The 26,693-nt window shown below is 39.1% G+C and overlaps 1 protein-coding gene across 26 annotated transcripts in view; it reads left to right on the top strand.

Moving 5' to 3' along the window:
- Window positions 1-26,693, top strand: part of RIMS2 (regulating synaptic membrane exocytosis 2) — a 575,734-nt gene that overhangs the window by 222,694 nt on the left and 326,347 nt on the right. For all 26 annotated transcript variants that reach the window (XM_075549390.1, XM_075549379.1, XM_075549382.1 and 23 more), the window contains one exon: window positions 22,703-23,631. In XM_075549390.1, the coding sequence (XP_075405505.1) occupies window positions 22,703-23,631 (929 nt within the window). The remainder of the gene's footprint in view (window positions 1-22,702; window positions 23,632-26,693) is intronic.

Here is a 26,693-nt window from a genome sequence, read left to right as displayed (position 1 = left end):
CAAACCACCCATCTCCGGCGGAACCAGCAAGTGCCCCAGAGCAAACACGCGGTTTGAGTTGTTTCTTTGTCTCCTCTTAAGCTATTACCACACTTGGTATCCCGACTTCTCAACTATGGCATATATCTTTACAGCACACGTACGGGAGTGAAGGAGGCAGACATTCAGTTCTGACAATGTCACAAGACAAGCATGGTACACACACGGCATGCTATGTCAGAAAACAAAGAACATCACCGCAGCACTTCAGCCCTCTGCATATTATTTACATGGGGGCATTTATTGTGAAAAAATACAGTGTATTCTTTACTATTTAGATTGTAACACATATATGTGAACAGCTTCAGAGTCACCTGGTGCCACCGTTTGATAATATGGTCCAAAGATTTTATGGGATTTTTCAACTGTATGACTGTTTTCATTCATGAACAACTCAGGTTTAGAAGAAATCAACTGCAAGGTGCCTTGGAAGTCAGATCGGCTGGACTTCTTGTCTCGTTTAAACTGGTCAGAAAAGACTAATTGCTAGAAAAGACCTTTTTTCCAAATAAGTCACATTCATGGGTGACTAAGGTAAAAACATCAATAGATCTTTTTGAAAGAGATCATTCAATTCCTAAAAGAAGGCAGTAAGAACTCAATACCAAAAGCTTGATTAAGAATGATTGTTTCACCTTTTAGTAAAATAACTGTTGCTTTCTATTGGAAAGTCGTTTTTGGAAGAATTTACTCTTGTGTCTTAAGCTGTGGAATGTTTTGCATAAAGTTCTTGTTATTATCTTCTTATTAAAGTATATAGTATCTATAGGGCCATTTCATTTTTCATTCATGATATTGTTAATTTGTATTTTTCCTTTTATGTTGACCATAGTTGTTTATAATTTTGCTGACTTTGGAATAAGATTAAATTTGGGGGTAATTTTTTTCAGTTGTATGTTTTTATTTAACTGATGTCCTTTTAAATTTAATTTCTTTAGGTTTTAGTTATACTTATTTTTCCAGCTTATGCTGGCACTTTATATCATAGAATTTATCCTTCCTAATTTCTCATCTAAGGAGCCCTGGTGGTGTAGGGGTTCCATGTTGGGCTGCGATCTGCAAGGTCAGCAGTTCAAAAGCATAGCAGCTCCACGGGAGAAAGACTGGGCTTTGTGCTTCCACGGCTCCAGTGACAGTCCCGGAGCCCAAAGCAGGGTTGCTATGAGTCAGCACTGACTCAACGACAGTGAGAATTTTCTAATATAATTATTACTGCTGTTGGATTTTTCTCCTAGTACTGCTTGATCTGCATGCCAACATATACATATATATATATATATATATATATATATATATATATATATATATATATATATAAAATTGTTTTAGCTAGAACTTTTTGCATTCTAATTTTAACTTTTCTTTGAACCTTTCGTTATTTACAAGTATAGTGTTTAATTTATAAACTTTGATATGTCATTTTTCTTGTCCATTATATGGATTATGTTGGTAAATTTTTCATATGCACTTGGGTAGAATTTATAGCTGTTTGGTATAGTATTCTAATATAGAAGTTAGGTAAAGTTGATGAATATTTTTCACTCAAATCTTCTTGTACAATGATTTTTGTTTGTTTTTCATAATTTACTGAGAAAAGAGTGTTCAAACCTCCCGCTATGAGGTTTTAGATCGCACAGTGTTATCGACCTGTACGTATTTTGTATAATTCTGAAAATTGCCCACCAGTTTTAATGTTTTATTTATCTGCAGGACTATTTCTTAGAATGTGCATTCCCTTCATGATAGATACCTGTTTCCTTGCTTCTTAGTGTGTCTTGCCATGTCTCCTTGTATGCTCAGCATTGTAAACGCTTCATTGTAGGGTCCTGCACTGTCATTTCATCTGAAGAATGCAGACGTTTTATTCTGTCAGGAAGTTAAATGGAGGAGGATCATGCTAATTGAAGCCATGGCTGTAGGCTTTGTTGGGAAGCATATTTTCTGGAGTTCTCGCCAGTGTGCCTTGCTTCATAAGGGCCAGCTACTGTATGTAGCAAGCCAGAATGATCGCTGTTTTTAACACCAGATGGCTTTTTCCCTGCTCAGTAAGACCGATGCTGTCTGCTTGGCCTTATGCTCCAGTTGGGAAAACTTCTCCAGCCAGAAAGCTGGTGTGAATATGAAACTTCCTTTATTTGCTCTCAGCCTGTGTTGTGTGTTATTAGTGCCTTAGAATAGCCGTTTCACAGATTCTGCCCAGTTTGTAGTGATTTACTGCAACGAGTCAAATCTTATGCTAGATCCTGAGAAACGTGCTGGTTATAATGTAACAGATATCTGCAAATCCACAATTGCTGGAGATTATGGTAACTGTCTGGGAAAGTTTCAGGAAAAATTTCATTATCTTTTCAGTTCATTTTCTATGAACTTTATAAAACCTGTTCATAGAAGGCTGCTAGGGGTCAAACTCCACTTGATGACACACCAGCAAAAGCAGCAACAGCTGCAACATAGGAAGACTGTGTTTAGTGTCTCAAGAGACTGCCAGACCGTCTTCTGAATTATTGCTCCCATTTTGCATTTGAACCAGAAATGAATGAGATAACGTGTTGTTCCCCATGATTGACAGCATTCGGTATTGTCAGTGTTTTGACTTGGCCATCGGCTCCGTGGCAGTGGGTTTTTAAATAGGTGTGTGGAGATCTGGTAGTGCGATGGTTAAACCCTCAGCTGCTAACTCCAAAGGTGGGTCCAACTTATCCAGCTGCTCTGAAGGTGAAAGACCAGGCGATGGCTTCCTGCTTACTTGCCTGTGTTAGCGGGGGGGGGGGGGGGGGGGGGGGGGGGGGAGGGGAGGGACGGGGGGAGGGGGGGCTGCTCAAGGTTTGGCGCTCTCCTCTCCTCCCTTCTTTCCCCACTCACTAGGAAGATGGACAAAATTCGGACCAGAATCAGAGGCAAAGGTTGGACAGAAAGGGTGAGTTTATTGAAGGGGATACTTCAGGAAAGAAGCCCAAAAAGCTCTTCAGTAAACCAAACTCACTGCAGTAGTCCATTCAGGTTCATAGCGACCCTGAAGGACAGGGCAGAATTGCCCCAGTCAGTTCCCAAGACTCTAACTTTACCCAGGAGGAGAAAGGCTTCTCTTTCTCCCACGGAGCAGCTGGTGGTTTTGAATGTCTGTCCTTGTGGTTAGCAGCCAGACGCCAGCTTCCTGCCATCATCACCTTTCCTTTCATTGCCCACCTCTGTCTAGCTAACCATAACCAGCAACAATAGGAGTGCAGTAGTATTTCATTATTGTTTTAATGAGTTTAATGTTGGGGACATTTGTTCCCTGGAAACCTTGATTCTGTGTATCAGCCTGTCAGTCTCTCCAGTTGGGGACATCAGTTTCCCTCATGATCTAAATTCTCTGAAGAGTGGAAGAAAAGCTGTTGATTTGCAGTGTATTTTTCTTGATGTAAGGATGCCAGGGATGACTTCCAAGCTCTTTACATGTTGCATTGGAAAGTAGAGGTACATATTGACTCACCTCCTGAATGGACTGTGGATTATTTCTAAGTTTTTAATATTTTCAAAGTGTTCCCATGAACATTCTTGCACATGTCTTTTATATATACATTGGAGTTTTTGGATATGTTCCATTTAGATGTTCAACTTTAGGAAATAATGTCAAAATGATTCTTTCCTATGAAATTTTTAGGCAATGACAATTCATTGCTTCATTGCACCCAGAAGTGTCAATTAAATGTTGTAAGAGCAAAACCTTAGTAAAAAACAAGTGGACAATGTTTTAACTAAAGCGCCTACCTGGAGGTATGCTTCTTTGTTTCAACAAAAACATAATCGTAGAATTCAGTGCCTGTGAGCCATGCCTACATGCCCAAAGTTGCCTGCTGGTCTGCTTTACTGCGTCCTTCCCTTCTTGCTCTTCTTCCTTAATACTAGAGCAAGTTAAGGAAGAAGCCTTCTGACATATGCAGGAGTTGCAGTCGTGGTGTTTTGAGCAGGATTTTAAGAATACAGAGTTCAGCAGTTTCATGTAATTGGTATCTGGATTGCTGAGCATTGCTATAGAAAACTCCATAATCTGCAGTGATAACAAATGAAGCTTCCCAGGCTCACCTAATGCTGCTTATATATTCATTCATTCATGCATTCATTCATCCATTCATTTACTCATTCATTTATTTATTCTCAATTAGTTCCTAAAATCCCATTATCGGTTCTCCCCACAATACCTCCGCCAGGGAATGACTCCTGCTATATCCAGAAACAATAAATACTTAATTTCTAAAGTTTGTTTCTGTATCCTTAATTGTGGGATTTCCCCCACCTTGCTAGCCGAGAATAAGGCATGCCTCCTATTTTTTTTTCTTACACATGTTGCTACTTCATGTCCTTTCTCTTCTCTTTGGATCTTTATTGTTGAACTCTTAAAAAATATTAGTCCTAACAATCTCATGGTGTAAGTCCTGTAAGATGCTGCAGTCAAGTAAATCATAGTATGATGTACAATCTTCACAGCTTGATAGTGCTCTATCTAATCTGCCTCTCGCTACCAAAACGCAGGTGAGCCTTGTTAACCCAATCAGCAGCCATCCTTCTCCATAAAATCTTACAGATGCATCTGACGTTCAGGAGTCTCTTAGCATCTGTTTAAAATTCTCAAGCTGCTTCCACCAAATTTGTTTGAATCCTGTTTGCGGTTGCACTTGATTACACATCTGTAGACGTTTGAGGATTGGCATTAAGAAATAGCTTATGTCTAACAAACATTGCCATCTCAGCAACTATAAATGAAGTAAAGAACTAAACAAAAACAAAGCCACGGAATTTATGAGATTAGAATATTCAAAGAAGTAGAGCTTAACTTCACTTTATGTGGGTTACTAGTACATAATGCAAAATCCGACTTTTCTTTTGATTTCCATTATGCTTTCAATGATTAAATATAGACTAATGCCTTTGACTTCTTCCATTCATGCCAAGTGAAATAAAGAAGATAGATGTATTTATTTTGCCAAACTATTTTCCTAAGAGTTTAATCCAATTACCTTCCCAAAAGGAATACACAAGATTGCTTTTCAGCTCTGGCATTGGCAAGCCTCCGACGGTTCTATTGTTTATATCAGTGGATTTTTATATAAGTTTTGTTTGTTTTTTAATTTTGCAAAAAACTCCCAAGACCAAACCCACTGCCATCGAGTTGATGCTGGCATTATCAGTTGAAAGTAAACAGTACATTTTATTCCTTTTATTAGAATTTAATGCCCTTATTTGTGTGCTTCTTTTTGACAATTCCTTAAAGTCACAATTTTATTGGTTTGGTTTCTTAAATGTAAATATTTTAGTGGTATGAATATTTTGGGTATTTTTTAATGGAAGGATATATGGGTGATGTTTTCTGAAAATGCATGTGTTTGAGACTGTTAGGCTGGGGTTAACTAGAGAAACAGTTGATGATGACAACATACGTACAAATATGCTTGACAGAATGGATGTATGTATGGATTGTTATAAGAGCTATAAGATCCCTCAATAAAATAATATTTAGAAAAAAGAAACAAATCCAATTACACTCACTTATGTAAAATAAAAAGGTTTCTATCAAGTCATTATATATCAAGAAAGCATTTCAGCCCAGATGCTTCATGCATTAAGTTTGATACTCTATTCATTAAGTTTGCTACTAGTCCTGAAGTCCCGCTTCACACTCACACAGCCACGTGTGATGATGCGGAATACAGGAAGTTCACAGGTCGATGGATGGATTCAAAGTCGGTAGAAACATAGCAGGGATTTGGCAACTCTCAGGGTCAGTGACCCAGTCCCAGCAGATAGGAAAGCACAGAGGACAAGGAGTTTCCCAGGGTCTTCCTTATGAGAAGGCCACACTCCCAAGGAAGCACCATCAGTGTAACCTTTTTGACAAGTTGAATTCCACCCCCTACACTTGCATACATCTTCAAGTTGACATAGAATCAGCTAACTAGCACAAGAATGTTTTTGCTCCTTATTCTTCACACGTGGCATGCAGCTTTTGATTCATCGCGGTTTCCTTAAAGTTGTGCAGGAGCCTAAGGTATTACCGTATATACTCATGTATATGCCGCTGAAAACTGGGGTTCTGCTTATACACGGGTCAGTGGCATGAATGGATGTCATCTGGCCAAGCCCAACTAACAAAAGGAGGAAATCTCATGAAGCCTGACATAGAGTTAATAGCAAAGTGAGTTCGAGATGCATGGGAAGACATTCCAGAAGACATGGTGCGACGTGCCTTCCAGAAATGTAGTATTAGTAATGCTACGGATGGCAGCAAAGACTGCGCTTTGTATGAAAATGATAGCAGTGATGGTGATGACGGCGCTCTCAGTGAGGACAGCGTCTATGATGACCTCACACCAGCTGAAGCTCTGCATTGGGATACGGATGATGATGAGGAATCCAGTTTTGAAGGAATTAACTCTTTACATTTTAGCTTGGTTGCTGATTGCTCAGGGAATAGTACTCTTAAGGTATCATTGTTGATACCTTATTGTTTTTGTTGAACCTATTTTCCACTTACTGTGCTGGTTTACTAATGTTAAATGACTTGTCCTTTTATTTATGTTTTTATTTAAAATAAATATTTAAATACATTACCCCACTGATGTCTCAATTTTTAGTTATTTTATTTTCATTTGTTTTGATTATTGAAACTCACTAATAGCTTTTTCATTCTCCACCCTAGGCTTATACTCGAGTGATTCAGTTTTTCTGGTTTCCCAGGTAATAATTAGGTGCCTCGGCTTATATTCGAATACATACGGTATATTTCTCTTTGAAGTTAATGACAGTTCTTACTGTAGTTAGTTGTCTTAGAGTTGGTTCTGACGAAGCACTCTCCAAATGTGTGGACTTAACTGCACTCCACTGAGTTTTCCGAAGTTTTGACCAGTTGGACTTGTCTTTCAAACCATCTCTGGATGAGTGTGTTCTGCCATCTTGATTCGTAGGACAGACGTAGTCATTTGTGCCCCTCAGGGGTCTCCATTTTGACTCTATAATACTTTCCCAAGACTGTAGTCTTGCCTGCTTTCTTACTTCTCTTACAGCCAGTATTTTTGCCCTGTGATATCATAGTATCTTTATGAGTAAAATCTTGGATGAAAAGTCGTGATTATTGTGATAAAAATCACAATTTCGGCATGATTTGGGTTTTCATCCTCTTTGAGACACTTTCTTGTATAATATCTACAAATACAATGGCTCGTGAAAATATATATACATAGTATGCTATAATCTTTAAACAAACAAATAAATAAACAACATTACTACAAGTCAATTCAGATTCATGATTCTGGGACAGCGTAGAACTGTCCCATAGGGTTTCCCAGGCTGTCGACATTTGAGGATTGACATTAAGCAATAGCTTTATTGAAGCAGATTGCTGCTTCTCTCTCTCGTGGAGTTCTGATGGGTTCAAACCATGGAGCTTTGTTCTGTGACTAGGTTCTTAAGCACCGCACCAACAGGATATTCTCGGCAGTTTTACAGCAACCACGTGCATAGACACCTTTGTAGGGTTCCTCTGACAAGTCAGTTCTGTCCCACCTCATAGTGTCTTCATAGGACAGCCTTGCAAGCTCCCAAGTCTCTTGTGGGCACTGAGGGAAGAGAGATAGACAAGATCACCAGGGTCCCTATCCTTGAAGAAGCTATACTTATCTATCACATTTCAACTCACGAGAAAAGAAACGTGTGCTTAGTTAGCATCGTTCTTAGATTAGGCCTTTGAGTTCATCTTAATGCTTCCTTCATTGACAAGCCTCTGTGGATGACTTCCCTTTTTTGATCCAGTTTATGTCTAATTGGAAACTTGAGGATGAGAAGTTAAAATCTTGATAGACTTCCTGAAAACTTATGTTAGAATTTATGCCGCCTTGATGAAAGAAGGGTATCAAAGTGTAAGCTGCCGAGGAAGGAATTGTAGTGGGTATTTCTGGATGAGGGCGTACCCTTCAGGAGTAACAAAAAGAGTGAAGCCGGATTGAGTGGCTTCCGCTCTGGAATGATTATATTTTCACACTGGAAATTTTTTCTAATCAGGTTTTAGCACGTTCCCTTCTACTCACATTTCCTGCCATTATTATTCAGCCACTGTAGGAGAAAAGTACTCTAAAGGAAACATTTCCAAGGGTTGCATCTGTAACTTCTAGTTATAAGACAAATGATGAGCGCAATCTCATTTTGGGACAATACTTTGATGGAATATAGTATACCTTTGGTATTGCTGGTTGATTGTGAAACAAAATTTTCCCTCCATCAAACTCAGGATCCCCAAGTCCAAGACAGCTCAGTAGATTTCCTCTGCCGCGTGTGCCATTTGGAATCATGTTACAGAGGCTGTTAAGTACACTATCTTGGAGGGAGGATCATCTTCCAATGTAGCTCCATGGTGCCTGTTTAGTTTCCCCAGGAATGCCAAAGACCAAGTGCTCTGGGTTTTAGTTGACGAGGAGGAGACTGGAGACCTCCTAATTCGGCTCTTGTCTTTGGTGGCCACCAATTCGTTCCGCCCAGTGATGACGTTCTGCTCTTACTGCACTTATATTTCCTGTTATCAAACATAAGAAAGCAGAGCGAAGGAAGTAGACTTGGGGTTTAGTAGGTAAGTCATCTAAGTTTAATGTGAATGCCTGAAATGTACTAGATCTGCACTGTTGCATATGATCGTCCTGATCTGAAAGTCTACTTAGAATCTTACAATTTCTCTTATCCAGTCTCAACTACTAAGAAAACTAGTTCTTGAGTATAAACATGCATGGATTATATATTGTTTTCTGTATTAAAACTATTATGCCTCTGAATAGGGCAAGCTTTTGATAGTTCTTATTAAGTGTTTTAAAGAACTTCCTCATTATTTGTTCACTTTGTCAGAATTTGGGCAAGTAAATTTTAAAACTCATTATAATTTTTATGGTTTTACATATTAAATTGTTAAGTGCCACACCTGAGTGTGAATTTTTTTTTTACATTCAAGCATGAGAGGAATATTACTTAGAGAACAACTTTTAATATTCGTTTAAGCTTTTATTTTCAAAAAGCTTTTATTTTCTCTAAAGTAATAAAGTAATATTTTCTCTAAAGTTGAAATGGAAAATGAAAGTACATAGTCACAGTCAAATAGTTTTAGACCATAGGAAAAGTGTTTTTGAGAGCCAGAAAAATGAGTTTATTATCTTGTGAATTTTCAATTGCTGTGCATATATTTGTCATAGCCCTATAGGCTTTTTTGGAGTGTGTTTTGTTAATTTTTTACAAATTGACCCCACCATTTCATAATCAAAAAACATTTGTACTGTTCATAAAAGATGAAAAGGATCTATGTGTGATTCTTTGAAGTGAGCAGAATAAATAGTCTAAGAATCTGTGATCAAGAATAGAGTATATTTTCTTCATATTCAGAAAATAGTTTAATTTTATTATTGTTACAGCTGAAAGCTATAGACCAAGCCTCTATTTATACATGTACAAGCTTGTATGTCTAGTCAGAGGAAGGCTGATAACTTTGAATCACAAAATTACCTAAATTCCAATTGTAATTGAATTATTTGCTAGGGTACAACAAAGAGGATAGTTGGAGACCTTGTAAAGCTTAGTATGGGCTATGTCTAAAATCATTCTTTTTTAAACCAAAGCTTTGTTTTTGCTCCAATAAAGCATATCTACTACTCATGCATGAAAGATGTGACAATTAGTCAGAGAAATTCATGAGTATTGATTCTGTTGCTAAAGTTGATGGATCAGAAATTAGGTAAATAGTTGCTTAATATATATTATTCTAGTTTACAAATATATGCAGCTTTTAATGAAGATCCATGGTTAGTGCCTCACAATCTTTCTTTGAGCTGTCTTCTTATTGCAAAGTAGACATGGTAGGGTACTCACTGTCATCGAGTCGGTTCCTCTTCAAAGCAGAGGACCAAATCTGTTCTGCTCTCTCATTAACTTCCATTTTAAGCAAAGTTTTGTTCAAACCCTAAATCCTGAAGCCCATGGGTGCTCGTGTTATTTGAAATTTCTTAACAAAATCATAGACGTACAGATCCTATCTTTTCTGGTTATTGGGATCCTCTGCTTCCTTGCCCCTCTGTCGACTCCCTTGTGAGAGAGCTGCACGGGAGGAGCATTCTGAACTGCTCTACTCCTGCTCCCACTCCTCTCTCTGAAATAAGGAAGTGAGCATAAGTAACACTCCGTCTTGACCTCCTCTTTCTACTGGGAACAAGCTGCTCAGAAAGAGGTGGCATTTTCTCTGCTTTGTGTAGTACAAGAGCAGGCTGGGAAAGTAATTTTCTTGGATTGGTGTTGTCTGACACACACTCCAATTTCAGTTTTCTCAGAAATATTTCATGTGCTATTTACATCTTTTTTTCTATTTCTATGTTAGCTTAGAAGTTCAGTGAAGGATGCTTTCGTGTGAATTATTTGAAAAGGGCATCTTGTTGCTATTTCTTGAGACCTATGGCATGTGATTTGTGTTACAGAACACTCAAGGCAGAGTGGATGAGACATTGGGTTGCTAACTACAAGGTCGTGGATTCAAACCCACCAGCCACTTCACAGCAGAAAGACAAGGCAGTTGGCTTCCATGAAAATTTATAATTGGAGATAGTGGTTCTAGAGGGTTGTAACGAGTCACAAATGACTCAATGGCAGTGGATTTCTAGACTTGGATAAAAGAATCCAAACCAAGCCCACTGCCATAAAGTAGATTCCAACTCGTAGAGAGAACAAGCTTAATAATAAGTTTTATATGCAATTTCACACCAAAAATGCAACCCTTGTGATTTTTGATCTCAGAAATTTTTAGTCAGGGCTTCCCCTAACTAAATCTTTGGTTATTTTAGAAAATTTATTCTTCCTTTTGCTTTCCATGCTGAATTGAATATCTATTCAATCTTTATAAATATTAAATGACTAGTATTTTTAACTGTAAAATTTAAAATAGTTTAGTGAAAACCATATGACCCAAGTGTATGTATACACAGGTCCCAAAGGACTCACTTTCCACAGAGGTAAAATCTTTTCCCCTGGAAAGAGTCCATAAAATAATGACAGCTGATGAAACAATAGCATACAAACTTTAGAGTGTGTGTACAGACTGCTAGCCAATCCAGAGGATTCCAATGACATGGAATAGAAAACCCAGCTGAGACTGGCTTAAAAACCAGAGGGATTTTACTGGTTCATCTAACCCCAAACCCCAGAGGTCCATGCTGCTTCAGACAAGGATTGATACTGGAGTTCATATTACGTGGCTTAGTAGAGAATGTCGTTCTATTTTTAAACTGCCACTTACTGGGTATTGATTCCAGTTTGGGGATAACTATCTTGTGATCCTAAGTTGGCTTCTAGTAGCCCTAGAAGTTACAGGAATGTTTCTGAGTCGTGCAACAGAAATCTGTGTTTCGATGCTGTCAGACAAATGCATGTATAACGGTTTCCATTGCTGTGCCAATTCCAAACCAGGCACTATGAGCAGAGATGACACCTGAAGTTGGCCTTTGTTAACTGGAGCCCTACCCTTGAGCTGCTGAGTCCAATTCCTTGGAAACCACAAAGTTGGAAATGGAAGTCATTTTCACATTCACAAAGGAGGCCATTAATGTCAGGGAGCCAACAGCAGGTATTGACTACAGTTACTCCTGGAGTACAATTCCCATTTTTTCTTCAGTATCAACCCATTCTTTCCCAGGAAAACAAACAAGCCCCCAAACAACATTTTTTTTAAAGCTTGTGTAAACACCATACACCCCTCAATAAAAATGGCAAAAAGCTCCTCTGGGTGGAACTTTCCATAGTATGCATTTTTCCCCACTTGGCAAGCATCTAGCAACTCACTCTGCAGTAGTGCACCCAGTGGCATTGCCTCGGAAAGTTCTCTCTGGTCGCAGTGAATTTTTTCGTAAGCGCAGTTTTACTTGAACCTTAATTTTTGTGATGGTTGGTATAAGAGAACAGTGTGCAGCTGTGAAATTTTGTTTCCTGTGTGGGAAAAATGCTGCAGAAACAGTAGTGATGTTGAACACAGTTTATAAAGACAGTGCTATGGGAAAAGCTCACGTGTACAAGTGGTTTTCTCATTTCAAAAGAGCTCAAGTCTTGATTGATGACAAACCTTGTTCCTGATGTCCATCAACTTCCTGAACGAACAGAAATGTCAACTCAGCACATTTGGAGTTCATTCTACCTGGTTAGTCTGTTAATCAAGCTTTCTATTGAAAGGTTCTGAAAAGATGGTGTAACAGTGTGAGACAAAAAAAGGCCTGGTTTGTGGCTGATGGGGGACTGACTGGTTTTGCCACCACGACAATGCACCTGCTCTCGCAATCCTCTCAGTGCACTACAGTTTGGCAAAAAACAGCATGCCTCTCTTGCCCCACACACCTTTCTCATCTGTCCTCACTCCGTGCGGCATTTTTTATTTCCGCGGATGAAGAGGGACATGAAAGGACAGCGATTTGACGACATAGCACAGGTGAAGAAAAAAAATGAGGGAGGTGCTGTCAGCTTTTCAAACAGATGGTTTTGAAAAATGTTTCCAAGAATGGCATCGCAGATTTGTCAAATGTATTAAATGTAATGAAAAGTATTTTGAAGGTGATAAAATTGTTTGCCAAAAAATTAAATGCATAGCTTTGAAAAAAAATTCCTTTTTTGGGGTGGGGAGTACTTCCTTGTACACTTAGAAATTGGGGTTAAGCAAGTAATTTCACAAAGTGATACCACAATGTAATGCTATTTCCACCAGTTCCTGTTAAATTGTTAAAGAAACATTTCTATAAAAGTGGTGAAGATGTAACTTAACTTGGAGAAATTTATAATAAAAAAACATACTTACATTCAGAAGGGAGCCCTCACTGTGAGGTCTGATCTGGTGCCCTGACTCAGCATCCTTAGCGCTTCAAATGTGCCCTCTAGTAGATGTCCCACTTTTGAGGTGCCACTGAAAGAAAGAACACTGTGCTTTAAATATAATCACACAGAAACTCCACCAGAGCATCTTATTTGGAACTTAGCTCAAGCTAATCCTGCTACCCATTGTTGTCCAGTTGAACCCAACTCCTGGCCTTGCTCTGGGTGTCAAAATAGAGTGTTCTTTGCGTTTCTTGTTTTGAAGGATTTTTGTCAGGCCTTCTGAGATGCCTCTCATTCAAATCTTACTGCCACTGACTTGATTCCAACCCATAGTGATCCAGCAGGACAGAGTAGGACTTCCCCTTTGCACTTATAAGTCTTTACGTCTGTATGAAAGCAAATAGCCCCATCTTTCTCCCTCTGAGTAACTGGTGGGTTCAAACTGATAACCTTGGGATTAGCAGTTCAATGTGTAACCCACTAAACCACCCGGTCTTCTGAGATACTGTTTTCAAAGTCAGTGCCACAGCGTTGATTCTGACCCATAGTGACCCTGTAGGACAGGGTAGAACTGTCCCGTGGACTTCTGAGACTAACTCTTTACAGGAGTAGAAGCTTCATCTTTCTCCATTAGAGTGGCTGGTGGTTTTGAGCAGACCTCGTTGTTAGATCAAATCATAACCCACCACATCGCCAGATGCCTCTGTTGTTCTGACTCATAGCGACCGTATGTACAGCAGAATGAAACACTGCCCAGTCTTGGCACCGTCATCACACTTGTTTTTACGTTTGAACCTATTTTTGAAGCCACTGGGTCAAGCTACTTATCAAAGGCCTTCCTCTGTTTTACTGCCCCTCTCGCTACTCTACCAAGCAAGATGTCCCTCTCCAGGGATTGGTATCTCATGACGTGTCCAAAGTACCCGAGATGAAGTCTTACCACCCTTGCCTCTAAGAAGCATTCAGCCTACACTTCTTCCAAGGTACTTTTAATATTCTTTTCCAGAATCATAATTCATATACATTGATTCTTATAGGTGAACTCAACTGTCAAACATTTTGGTCAACAGCTGATTGGCTTAATTTTTGTCATTACCTAGGTCCAAAAAGCTTCATCTCCCTTTCCCTCACCCTCTCCCTCTCCCTCTCTCTCTCCCTCTCTTTTTCTGGTTATAGTGGGCTATACACTGAACTGCTAACCACAAGGTCAGTGGTTCGAATTTACCAGCCACTCTGACTCGAGGATTGCTATGAGTCAGAATTGACTTGAAGCTTTGATGAGCTTTTGAGTGGGTAATCACTGGCCAAAGGAAATTGGTAGAGTAGTGTTGGGGAAGAAATTGCTAAGAGACTGAGACTTCTTTCTTGAAGGTAGAATCTCTGTAAGGAAAGAATAGAATTGTTTAAAGAGAGAGTATTTTGTTTTGTTTTGTTTTAAATAAATTATTTTATTGGGAACTTGTGGCAATGGGGTGGAGTCTACTCTGTCAATCAGGTCGCAGCTTGATGACCTTATCTGGAGGCACAAAGGAGATAAATAGCTCACAGGAGGCCATCTACACTCTGCTTGTCTCCTTGGGGGACATTCCTGTTGGTAAGCCACATGGAGCTACGCTGATGGAGCCAGAGCCCTGGAGCTGGAGGAGCCACAGGGAGGGAGACCCATGCCAGTGCCGACCGAGAATGGAGTGAACACAATGGCATTCCAAGATATAAATGCAATTACTTTTAATTCCTTTTGAGGACAATCTGCTAAAACAGTCCACTCTATAGTATTTTGCCAGTCTTAAAGAATTAAGTGTGCAAAGTAATCTCTCCTCCAGAGGGCACCTGGATTGAAGTATAATTTGAAGCAATACAGTATTCATATAGAGAGTTAAGGAACAACCCATGGATCATTGCTGGCAGGAAGATGTTAAATGCCACTCTCTGTTTGAGAAAGAACATTCTGTTAACCGAAAGATAAACTGTGGTTCTTCAGTTGTTCTCCCAGTACATGAGTCAGATCCGAATGTGCATCTCATATCAAAATAATTCTGTCCGTTCCTTAAACTGTATCAAAACAAATAGCATGCTATCTATGTACGTGTTTATTTTTATGCACACAATGTCATACAGATGTTACACAGGAACATGTCTGTTACCACACGTACTGGTAAGAAAAGACATCTATATGGTTTCAAACAGTCCTATTGCTTGGTTATTAGTAATGCTCTTAAAAGAAAAATCTTGCCTTTGTACCCCTCAGTCTGTAGAATAATTTGACTAAATTTTATTCTCCTGCAAATTAGATGTGGGCTAATTCAGAGTTGCTGCTTCTTATTTTCAGTCTTTTCATTCTACTGTTAAGAAAGAACTTTTCCTTAACCCCTTACTTCTCTGTCACAAGCAACACAGTTTTCTCCATTTCTGGAAAAAGTCATTTCCATTCTCAAGTTACTCTTAAACAAAACACAGTACTCCAAACACATTCAGTAGCTGGGAGAGTTAAAGAGGTTAATTTAATATTCAGGATTCATATGCATCAAAGGCACATCTTTTGCTGGTTCACTTATGAGTTGTAGTATTTGGGAGTCATTTGGGGATTTATTTTTCAAGTTAAAATGAAAATAAGGAAAACAAGTCATATGAATTTGAGCCCATACTACTAATTTTATATTGTAGGTAAACTGTCTAATTGGGACAAATGAAGTTTACTTTTAGACTTGTAAAAACATGCTTAACTTAAAGAGCTCTTATTTATTTATTATTATTATTTTTAAAAACAATTTCTTAGGGGCTCATACAACACTTATCACAGTCCATACATATACATACATCAATTGTTTAAAGCACATCTGTACATTCTTTGCCCTAATCATTTTCTTTTTTTTCCCTCCTCTTTTCTTTTTTTACATTTTATTAGGGACTCATACAACTCTCATCACAATCCATACATATATGTACATCAATTGTATAAAGCACATCCATACATTCCCTGCCCAAATCATTCTCAAAGCATTTGCTCTCCACTTAAGCCCTTTGCATCAGGTCCTCTTTTTTTTCCCTCCCTCCCCGCTCACCCTTCCCTCATGTGCCCTTGGTAATTTATATATCGTTATTTTGTCATATCTTTCCCTATCCGGAGTCCCCCTTCCCCCCCTTCCCTGCTGTCCCTCTCTCAGGAAGGAGGTCACATGTGGGTCCTTGTAATCAGTTCCCCCTTTCCAACCCACTCGCCCTCCACTCTCCCAGCATCGCCCCTCACACCCTTGGTCCTGAAGTTATCATCCACCCTAGATTCCCTGTACCTCCAGCCCTCATATGTACCAGTGTACAATCTATTATCTTTTGGGGTTTTTTTGGCATGATGCCTTATACCCGGTCCCTTTGGCACCTCGTGATCGCACTGGCCGGTGTGCTTCTTTCATGTGGCCTTTTTTGCTTCTGAGCTAGATGGCTGCTTGTTCATCTTCAAGCCTTTAAGACCCCAGACACTATCTCTTTTGATAGCCGGGCACCATCAGCTTTCTTCACCACATTTGCTTATGCACCCATTTGTCTTCAGCGATCCTATCATGGAGGTGTGCAGTCAATCATATGATTTTTTGTCCTTTGATGCCTGATAACTGATCCCTTTGGGACCACTCAATCACACAGGCTGGTGTGTTCTTCCATGTGGACTTTGTTGCTTCTGAGCTAGATGGCCGCTTGTTTATCTTGCTCTTTTTTTTTAATCCAGGAAATATTTATTGAGTACCTCCTGTATGCCAGGCATTTGGTTTGACTAAAACAATTGCCCACAAAACTTGATTTTCACATGAAAGTAGTAAACCAGCTAAGTTTAAGGAATTAGGAAAAAAATTAAAGTAGATAAAGAGCGTTGCAATGGGGAAAATAGGCCTGGAGGAGGAGACTGGTGTTGTAAATAACTGGAGTGCAGTTCGGAGGCTTGGTAGTGTAGTGGGTTAAACACCGGTCCGCTAATCCAAGGTTAGCCCTTTGACCTCACCAGGTTCATCGCAGGAGAAAGAAAGACCAGGCTTTCTACTCCCATAAAGGCTTTCTATTCCCATAGCAACGACAGTGGGTTTGTTGTTCTGGCCTTTTTGTAAAGAAGGAACCCAGTTAAGGCACGTTTACTGCTTCTGTTCAACCTACTTAGCTGGAGTCTCATACTTTAAAATACTGCATGTGGTGCTGTTTGGAAAGCTTGTTGAATACAAAGCCTACAGCTCAAATCCACCAGCCTCTCCTTGGAAGAAAATTGAGCCCTCTGCTCTTTTCTGTGTATAAGGTCACCATGGATTGGAATCTACTTGATGCCTTTTTTTTTTTTAAAGAGTGGTTAGGGTAGGACTCTAAAAACATGAGACTTGAAAGAAGACTCGAAGGTAAATAATTATCTCTTGATACATGGAGGGCCACCATTGCAGGCAGAGAGAATGGTCCTCCGATGAAAGCTTGCAGGAAGTCAGTGTGACTGTGCACCTTCAGAGAGGAGGCCCGACAGGTAATGGGTGTCAGATCCCCCGGGGGTTATGTAAAGCATTTGATCTCCATCCTAAGGAAGATGGTAAATTACTGCAGGATTTTGAGCACATTCGTGGTATGATCTGATTGACATCTGGCTGTTGTGTGGAGAGGAGACTGTAGGGGATTAGGTGGAAACAGGGAGAAGTTAGGAGGCTTTGCTGTGATTTGCTTGGGAAATGATGGTGCTCAGAAGTGTTTATACTCTGGATATAATCTGAGGGTAGATCTTCAACCAATCTTTTGGCTAGGCAGCTTTGATGGTGTAATCATATATGAAAATACTGTAGGGTTCTTTGTGTAAATAAAGACAGTGAAAATCAATTATATACCTTTTCTGTCTTGCTGATAAGCATCACCTAATTTTCTTTGATAGATACAATTAAATGTGTCTGTTTTGTTTTATAGGAAGAGATTTTGCTGAATGAGCAAACATTTGTACGCTCTCTTTGGAACAAATGAAGTATACTTTTTCAATGAGGAAAGAGTGAAATAGTAAAGTCATCATTGGAATTGAAGAAAGGAACCACTATATTTCCGGGACTATAAACAGGATAGGGGAGAATGGGAAAGAAAATGTCTGGGGGCTCTCACTGATGCTTCTGGAGGCTGGTTGTTGGTCAAAGTTACCTCTGTTTTCTTTTCCCTTTTACTTGCATTTTCTAAGGCTTTTGTTCTAAGGCTGCCTGAGCCTCAGCTAGAGCCCCTTAAAGAAGGAACTAGCTACAGATCTAAATCATCTTCTAGCATAGTCCAGTTCCAGTTCTTAAGCTTATTATTGTGGGCAGGATAGGGACAATGTTAAGAGAGATGCTGAGGCCAGTGACATCATGGGTTACTGTTTTGGACCAATTCACTTTCTGGAGGTTTTAGCAAATGGAGTCTTCGCCCTTCAAGTATATCACTTGATAATATTATCATGGATAAAATAAAAATTGAACTGATTATGATTGAGAGAATCATTTGTTAAATTGTACTTCTTCAAGGAATTGTAAAATTAGTTATTCTCATGAAAACCCTTTTTAACTCAAAATCAGGCCTCAGAAATTTGTGTGGGTGGGGACTACTTGCCCAGGACATGAAGACATGCACCAGTGATGAGTTCAACATCAGGAACATAGATAGTACTGAGAGGAGAGGTAAAGTCCTGGGGAGTGGGAGAAGGGAAAGGGTTTGTAAGACTTCCCCCCTTACCAATTTGGGAGAATCAAAGCATACCATGGGGAAAAAAAAACGTGTGTGTTTTGTTTTCCCCCTTCAGTTTGATAGAAACTGTCTAAAAGGTTGAATTTTGTAATTATGTAGCATTCTGGTGAAAATGAGATATTTTGAATTTATCTCACATTTCTTTTGGATTAATTTGCAAGTCTTACTGAGGGATCTCAATAAGGAGAACTCATTCTTTCTAGGAGAAACACCTTCTAGATGACTGGTACACCATTGGTAGGGGCTCTTGAGATTTGGGAGAGAAAAAGAGCCAGCACCGTCCTTTTGTACCTCTGCTGCTTCTCACACTTCTAATCCGTTCTTCATTTACGTGAACGTATTTGGAATTAGGTCGGTATAATCCGTGTGTAGAGTGGTACTGTCTAGGCTTTGGGCAGGATGCATTCGGTGATGTTATAGCCCTGTCTTCTTTTTTGATGACCACATAGAGACATTTTGAGGCAGGGTGATCATTAAAGTGAGCACATGATTTCTTACTAATTTCCCACAGTCCCCGCTGCACTTTGAACTTCTGAAGAAACTTTTCTTTTAAAGTAAAAACTAAAGATGTTTCTATTGCATCACAGGCCTGTTCCGCTCTCAGCCATATTGTCTTATCACAATACATTTCGCAATGAACACTAAGCTCTCATGACCTCTCATGAGTGCAGCAAACTGTTATTTTAGAAATCCTGCAGTTCATATAGGAGAACATGATTGATAGATTTCTAATCTGTCAGTTTTCAGTATAGTGGCCAGCACCGCCGTGGATGTAGGCTGCATTTGGCATTTAGTACTGAGGCACTAATCAGCTAAGTACCATAATCCTCCTTCCAGGGTAGTTCTTACTTGACCTCGAGCTATATACAGCTGCATAGTAGCAGCATCACTGGCCTGCACTGCTGGGTTTTATGACTCCCATCTTCAGTAAGTGTTGCTTTATGAGTAACATTTTAGACACTGAGTTTTGAAATAAAACGATTTTAGGCAAGTAGAGACTTTTGCAAATCATCGGATTAAGGATGGCTCCTATGCTTTTACTAGAGCGAGAAGGATTAAGTGAAAGCCCTGCCTGGCACAGTGTTGATGTATTTTCGTCAACATGATGCTTCATGCTCGACAGATGTGCGCTGGTTGAGCAAAAGGTAAATCAAAATTGCGTTAGTTTTGATATGTTTTTTAAAATGGCTTATATTGTTTTTGATGTGTATATGTTGTTTGGTTCTTAAGTATTTTGTGGGACTTGCAGGCACTGAACTTATTTCACATTTTATAGAAACAGAATTCTGTTAAATCTCTGATTTTTAGCATTTTAACAGCTTCAGATTTTAGAATTTGAGTCATTCATTGTGCTTTAAAACTCGGCTGTACTGGGCATTATGTAATTGTATTAATTAGACCTTTTTGTATATAGCAATATCCATGATTTACAAAGCTTAGCTTGTGTTCTATTATTTGAGAAATGACATCTTTTTCATGAAAATCACTCAAATGTTACAAATATATACTGGATTATATTTTCAGAGGTCTGATGACTACTTCATAGTATGTATAGTCAGTACTACAGATGGTAGTATAATACTAACCACCTAAGATGGTAAAATTGTATGGTATAAATAAGGCAATAAAATGAAAATAAAACATGAAATTTAATATGAAGTGCATAAATTGAGAAAAGTTTCTCTAATTGGGAAGGAAGCTTTTAATATCCTATCAGTAAGATTTTTTAGCATGGAATTTCTAAGAGATTAATAGGTAGAACATCTTGCTCAAACTCTATTGTGTTAGTGAGAATAACATTTATAATACAGCCCAGAATCAAGCAGTGCAGCTATTAGAGAATATTTCAAAATTCATTGGATAGTTCATCCATAAGACATAAAAATGAGAGCAACGGCTATAGAAACACATTGGTTGAGGTAAATGTGGTTTGTTTAAATAGTGATTTTCCATAAAATGTTTTTAGTTAAAACCACCATAATGTGATGAAGAGAAAATAATTGGGACAATTTAGATCCACGTAAAGATAAGTAAAATAAATAGATACCAGATGACTATAAATTGAATATAAATATGGTTGTTAGTATATCAGGGTACATGAATGGAAAGCAAAACTCCATGGATGTCACAAAAACATTTTATTCTAAAGAAAGAGATAATTTTGGATTGTACCTCTTAATGTTTTGGGGTTTCTGAAGGATTAAATATAATGTCAGATTTACATTTTACACTAAATTATGACTTGTCGGTTATATACTGTTAAATACTTTATAAGGCTTTAAAGAAGTGTACAAACTATCATGATATGCTTTTGCCTACGAAATGTTTTTCATCTGATGATGCTAAGTAGCAAGGCTTGCTTATAATGTGCAGTGATGAAGATCGTGGTGCGAAGGGTTGTTGTTTGACCCTGTTTTACCTGACCCTCCACTGCCCTCATCGTTTTTGCTGTGCTGTCTTCCTCACTTCCACTGCCCCTCAACTTTACCAATACGTTCTTCCTGATAATGTGACCAAAGACTAAGAAACAACGTTTTTCCATCTTCACTTCTAAGGATCATATTTGGATTGTACTTCTTCCAAGATAGTGATTAGAAATACGGTAATTTGGTTTTATGGATTTCCTTCAGTTCCTGAAAGGGATGTAGTGCCTAAGAAATATTTGCAGTTTTAATTTAAAGGGGAATATATATATATATGACAAGGAGCCTCTGGTGGACTTGGCTGCTAACCAAAAGGTCACCTATTGAAACCCACCAGCTACATTGTTGGAGAGAGATGTAGTTTGCTTCCATAAAGATCTACAGCCTTCTAAATTAAATTTTGTCAGTCTGCTTTGCTTGGTGTGGTCGCTGTGACTCAGAATTGACTCAACACAGGATTTTTAGTTTTATAGATGAGATAATTCATCATATGATTGATAGTTTTTTTAACAAAAAAATTTAAATTTGGGAATAATTACTCTCATATGCTATGTTATACATTAAGCACATTAAAACATTTTAAAGCACATTTTTCTAAAAACCTAAGTCTATGTTAGGAGTTTGCATAAAAAAAGAATTTGTCTTACACAGTTTGGCCACCTTGTCCCGAGAGCCTGGAAAGGGCGGCGTGTTTGGTCAAGTAGTGGGGCAGCAAAAAGGAAGACGATCCTAGACAAACGAGGAATTGACACAGTGGCAGCAACAATACGCTCAAACATCAGAACTGGGAGGAAGGTGCCAGCCTAGGCGGTATTTTGCTCTGTGGTCTCTGTGAATTAGAACCCACTTGGCACCAAACGCCATGTGAAAATCGTCATTTCAATTTCAGTAACCACGGCCATTGTTCTGCTTCGATGGACCGTAAGTTCTGTACAGTTCATCATTTACATTATGATTCACAAAGTTCAGGCAAGTTTTAAAAGCTCTATAGCCAAGTCCTGTTCTACACCCTGGTGGTGTAGAAACCACCATCTGTGCTGCAGAACGACAAGGTGTTCTACTTTGGTGAAGGGTGACAGTCTCCGGAACCCACATTGGGATTGACTTGATGGCAGTGAGTTTGTGTGTGTGTTGTTGTTGTTGTTGTTGTTCAGAACATAGTCACTATTGGATTTGATATAAAATTGTTAAATTCTCTTTTCCTAAGGTATGATTTTAAAAAGCCTTTAAAGGGTTCGTTAGAAACTAAGGTAGCTCTTGTGGCACTGTCGATGTTGGGCTGCTAACCACCGGTCTGGAGGTTCAAGCCCACTGACCCCTGAATAGCAGTGGGGGATAACTGAAGTGTAGCAGGCCACACGAGGAAGCTCGACTTGACGATTTTTTCTACAACTGAATATGATGATGATCTAATTTGAGAGCATGAGTATGTTTCATAGTGTCTCAAGTGTTTCAAAACCACTGCAAAAATACTTTTACATGGAATATTTGAACTGAATAAAACGAAGCCTAGTGAAACACTTGCAACAGCAAGCTTTTAAAATGAGTCAGAAAAAAGAAAAGAAAAAGGAACCATTTTGGGTTTATTCAACAGCCTGCCAATGACTCAAGGTGTAACACTGTTTCAATATTGCTCTTCCTCATATTTGTTTTTCCCCTTTGATTGCCAGGAAAAGAAGTCCATCCGTGTCCAGAGAGCAGGATAGAAGATACGACCAAAGGGAAGACAGAGAGGAATATTCGCAGTATGCTCCTTCCGATAGCGCAATGCCCAGGTCTCCGTCAGATTATGCTGACAGGCGACCGCAGCACGAGGCTCCGTTTTACGAAGCACCTGATCATGTGAGTTACAGGGACTCCAACAGGAGAGGGCCCAGGCGTTCCAAAGAGTACCTGGAGGACGCAGAGGAGGACGTGGAGGGCAGGGGTGACTACGGGAGGCAGAGGAGAGAGGAGGAGGACCAGGCGCGCTACCGGAGTGATCCGAACCTGGCCCGGTACCCAGTGAAGCCACAGCTGTACGAAGAACAGATGCGCATGCACGCCGAGGTGTCGCGGGCTCGGCACGAGAGGAGGCACAGCGACGTCTCTCTGGCCAATGCGGAATTGGAAGATTCCCGGATTTCCATGCTAAGGATGGAACGGCCCTCCCGGCAAAGGTCGGTCTCGGAACGGAGGGCGGTTCTGGAAAACCAACGATCTTACTCGATGGAAAGAACTCGAGAGGCTCAGGGACCGGGCTCTTACCCGTCAAGGACCACAAACCATAGCCCGCCCACCCCCCGCAGGAGCCCCCTGCCCGTCGACCGGCCCGACGTGCGGCGCGCCGACTCCCTGCGGAAGCAGCACCACCTGGACCCCAGCTCGGCCGTCCGGAAAACCAAGCGGGAAAAGATGGAAACCATGCTAAGGAATGATTCTCTGAGCTCGGACCAGTCCGAGTCGGTCAGGCCTCCGCCACCCAAGCCTCACAAGTCCAAGAAAGGAGGGAAAATGCGCCAGGTGTCCCTGAGCAGCTCCGAGGAGGAGTTGGCCTCCACGCCCGAGTACACCAGCTGCGACGACGTGGAGATCGAAAGCGAGAGTGTAAGTGAGAAAGGTAAGCAGCCGCCCAGCCCTCGCGGCGTCCTCTGCGCGCGTGTCGGCAAACCTCCCCAGTTAGCGGGCCCTGCCTTTATTTTATGGGCTTGTTCAACAGGGAATAAATACACCGTCTGGGTTCGTGTCTATGAGAAGTCAACCCATTTTACAAAGTGATTATAGCTGTGGGGTTTGGGGGTTGTTTGGCCTTGCATTTCTGAATTTTTCTGTTGTCTCCCTCAATGACGTCTTTGAGAAGTGCCTATTAACTGCAGTTTTAAAAATAACTTATTTTGGGTGATTTATAAAAGGAATGTGTTCATGCAGAACATCTTTTAATTTCCTCAATGTATTAAAAAAATGAAATACAAATTATTCAGAATTTCCAGATAACCATTGTTAACATTTTGCTATATTTCTTTTTACCCTATGCATGTATATTTCACATGTTTGTAAAATTGGTGTCATACTATATATATAAATAACATAATTTTATATCCTCATTTTTTCAGTTAATTTCATAAGCTCCCCCACCCCATGCTATTAGGTGTTACTAAATATTGCTTAAAATATGATTTAAATTACTGCACCAATATTCTATTGTAAGTTTATATCATAACTTAACTATTCCATTGTTTGGATGTATTACCTTTGTTTCTGACTGGTAGTATAATGGTTATATCTATGCATAATTTTTGGCCTATACTTTTTATTATTTCACAAATAAATATTCATATGTAGGACTCCTTTATATTTGTAATGCAGTTTTCTACTTGCTTTCCAAAAAGGCTGTAACATTTTCTACTTTTGCCAAATATGCTTGGGCTCTGTCTCAGTGCACTTGCCAATTGAATAGGTCACAAGGACTACTGTGCCATCGCCATTTTAATTTGATTATAAAGTTGAATGTTTTATATGTACATTAGCCATTTGAGATCTTCTTCTATGAATTATCTATTCATTCATTCAGTTCCCTCAGCACCAGGTCCCATTGGGATTTAATGTTTTTTCATTGCTTAAGAAGAGCCTTTTATTATCGTCAGGATTTTGCTGTATGTAACTGCCATTTGTTTTAAATATATGTCTCATTTTGATATCTATCAACTATTTTTCTTTGGTCACTTGGAAATATTAAATTCTAAGCCTTAGCATTTTTGGAGAGTTTTGCCATCATGATCATTTTACCAAAAAACAAGCAAATAAGCAAACTCATTGCCATTGAGTCAATTCTGACCCTTAGCAACGCTGTCGGACATAGTAGCCCTACTGCGGAGGGTTTCTAAGACTGTCTCTGGTGGGTTTGAACTGCTACATTTGTGATGAGCAACTCAAAGTACAGTCCCCTATGTCACCAGGGTTCCTCTGCTTTCATTTTAGTAACTCTACTCGTTCCTAAATTGTTAAATATTGAACTCTATTTTCTCATGTTTTGATCAGTTATTTTTGAACCTTTACCCTTTCATCAATTGGGAATTTATTTTGGTGTACCAAATGTATCAGGTATGTGTGGGCATCTAACATCCTACCACTGAATGACTGTCTAATATCATTTGATGAGTCATCCACTTCTTGTTTATTCTCAATAAGCCAAGAAGCATAAATATGAGAAGTCAAAATCGGCTAGACAGGATAGAACCATTTTAAACTATACCAACAATTTTTAGTTAGAAACTTTGAATACAAAGTGGTGGCTTGGTTGAGGATCTATCTAGGAGGTAGATCCTGTTTCAGGATCATGCAGTATTCACTTGTTAAAACCTGAAACAAATAAGAGTCAGAATTAATTATAGTCATATTCTCATCTTTATAACTCTATTCAGCAAACCTAAAAAAAATGAAATATAGGAAGACACATCACATTATATATGTATATATATCTATGCTATTCTAACTTGAACTTTGGAGGAATAAGTCCAAGTGAAATAATCCTTTCTTGTGTGAGAGTACTCATGCAAGCAGAATTCATTGTGAAGACATATTAAGCGATTAGTGTAGTATGGGAAAAAGATTTAATTGTGCCATATCTTGGCACTGCTTTATTATATTATTTATTTGGGGAGAAGGTAGGGGACGTCAGTCTGATTTGAGAATCAGCTGCTTTAAAAGAATATCTGACCTTGGGATTGACAACTATCTCTTGAGAGTGAAACAAGTTTTATTAGTGGAATTTAAACACATTTATTTCCCTAGATGTGGCTACATCATTCTTTTGAGGACAAGCAGACTTTTAAAAGATGATCATCCCCTTGCCTTTCGTGTCTCTAGGGGAAATAACTCAAAAGACATATCTTAAAACAGGAGTCTTTCTTTCTCTCTACTTTTATGACTTACCATTTTATATATAACTTTTCAAATATGGGCAAAGCAAATTTAGGTTAAGTAATCAAATAAGAAGTGTTAACAAGTTTTTATACTGTGGATAGTATTAGGCAGCATTATAATTGCAGAAGGATTCTTTCCAGGTCCTTGAATATAATACCATAACATCTACATAGTAGATTCTATTTTGCACCTTAAATAATAGAATACCAATAGTCATTTATATAATTAACTCTATTTTGGGGGGTTTTGTTTGTTTCTCTGAAATATATTTGGCTAATCAGTGGTTTCTTATCTTCAGTTTATTGGAATTTTGGTGTCTTTTGATTTTATTTATTCAGTTGTCACAATGGATCTTTCATTATTTTACATATATAGACTTTAATCCAAATTTGTAGTCAATGCTATTTCACTTACTACATCCTGGTGAATGATAATAATTGTAATCTACAAGTGTATTGTGTAATGCTGACAGGAAGATTTCATGGAATAAGCATGAATTCTAGCATCAAAGAGGAGCATGATTTCTGCCTGTGTTACTCACTGACTATAAGACATTTCCCCACTTATTTAACTACTCTGAATCTGTTTCTTTATGTGTAAACCAGATAATGGCATTCCATTGCTTGTTTCTCAACCTCAGTATTATTGACATCTGGTGACAGATTAGATATGTTGCTTTCTAGTGCATTGTAAGATGCTTGCAAATCTGTGGCTTCTCCCTCTTAGATGTCAATAGCGCTCTGCCCTCTCCCCACTTGT

Source organism: Tenrec ecaudatus, chromosome 5, assembly GCF_050624435.1.
Source record: "Tenrec ecaudatus isolate mTenEca1 chromosome 5, mTenEca1.hap1, whole genome shotgun sequence".
NCBI classification, from domain to species: Eukaryota; Metazoa; Chordata; class Mammalia; order Afrosoricida; family Tenrecidae; genus Tenrec; species Tenrec ecaudatus.
Note: the sequence above shows the minus strand (reverse complement) of the source record. Positions and strands in the feature narration are given on the sequence as shown.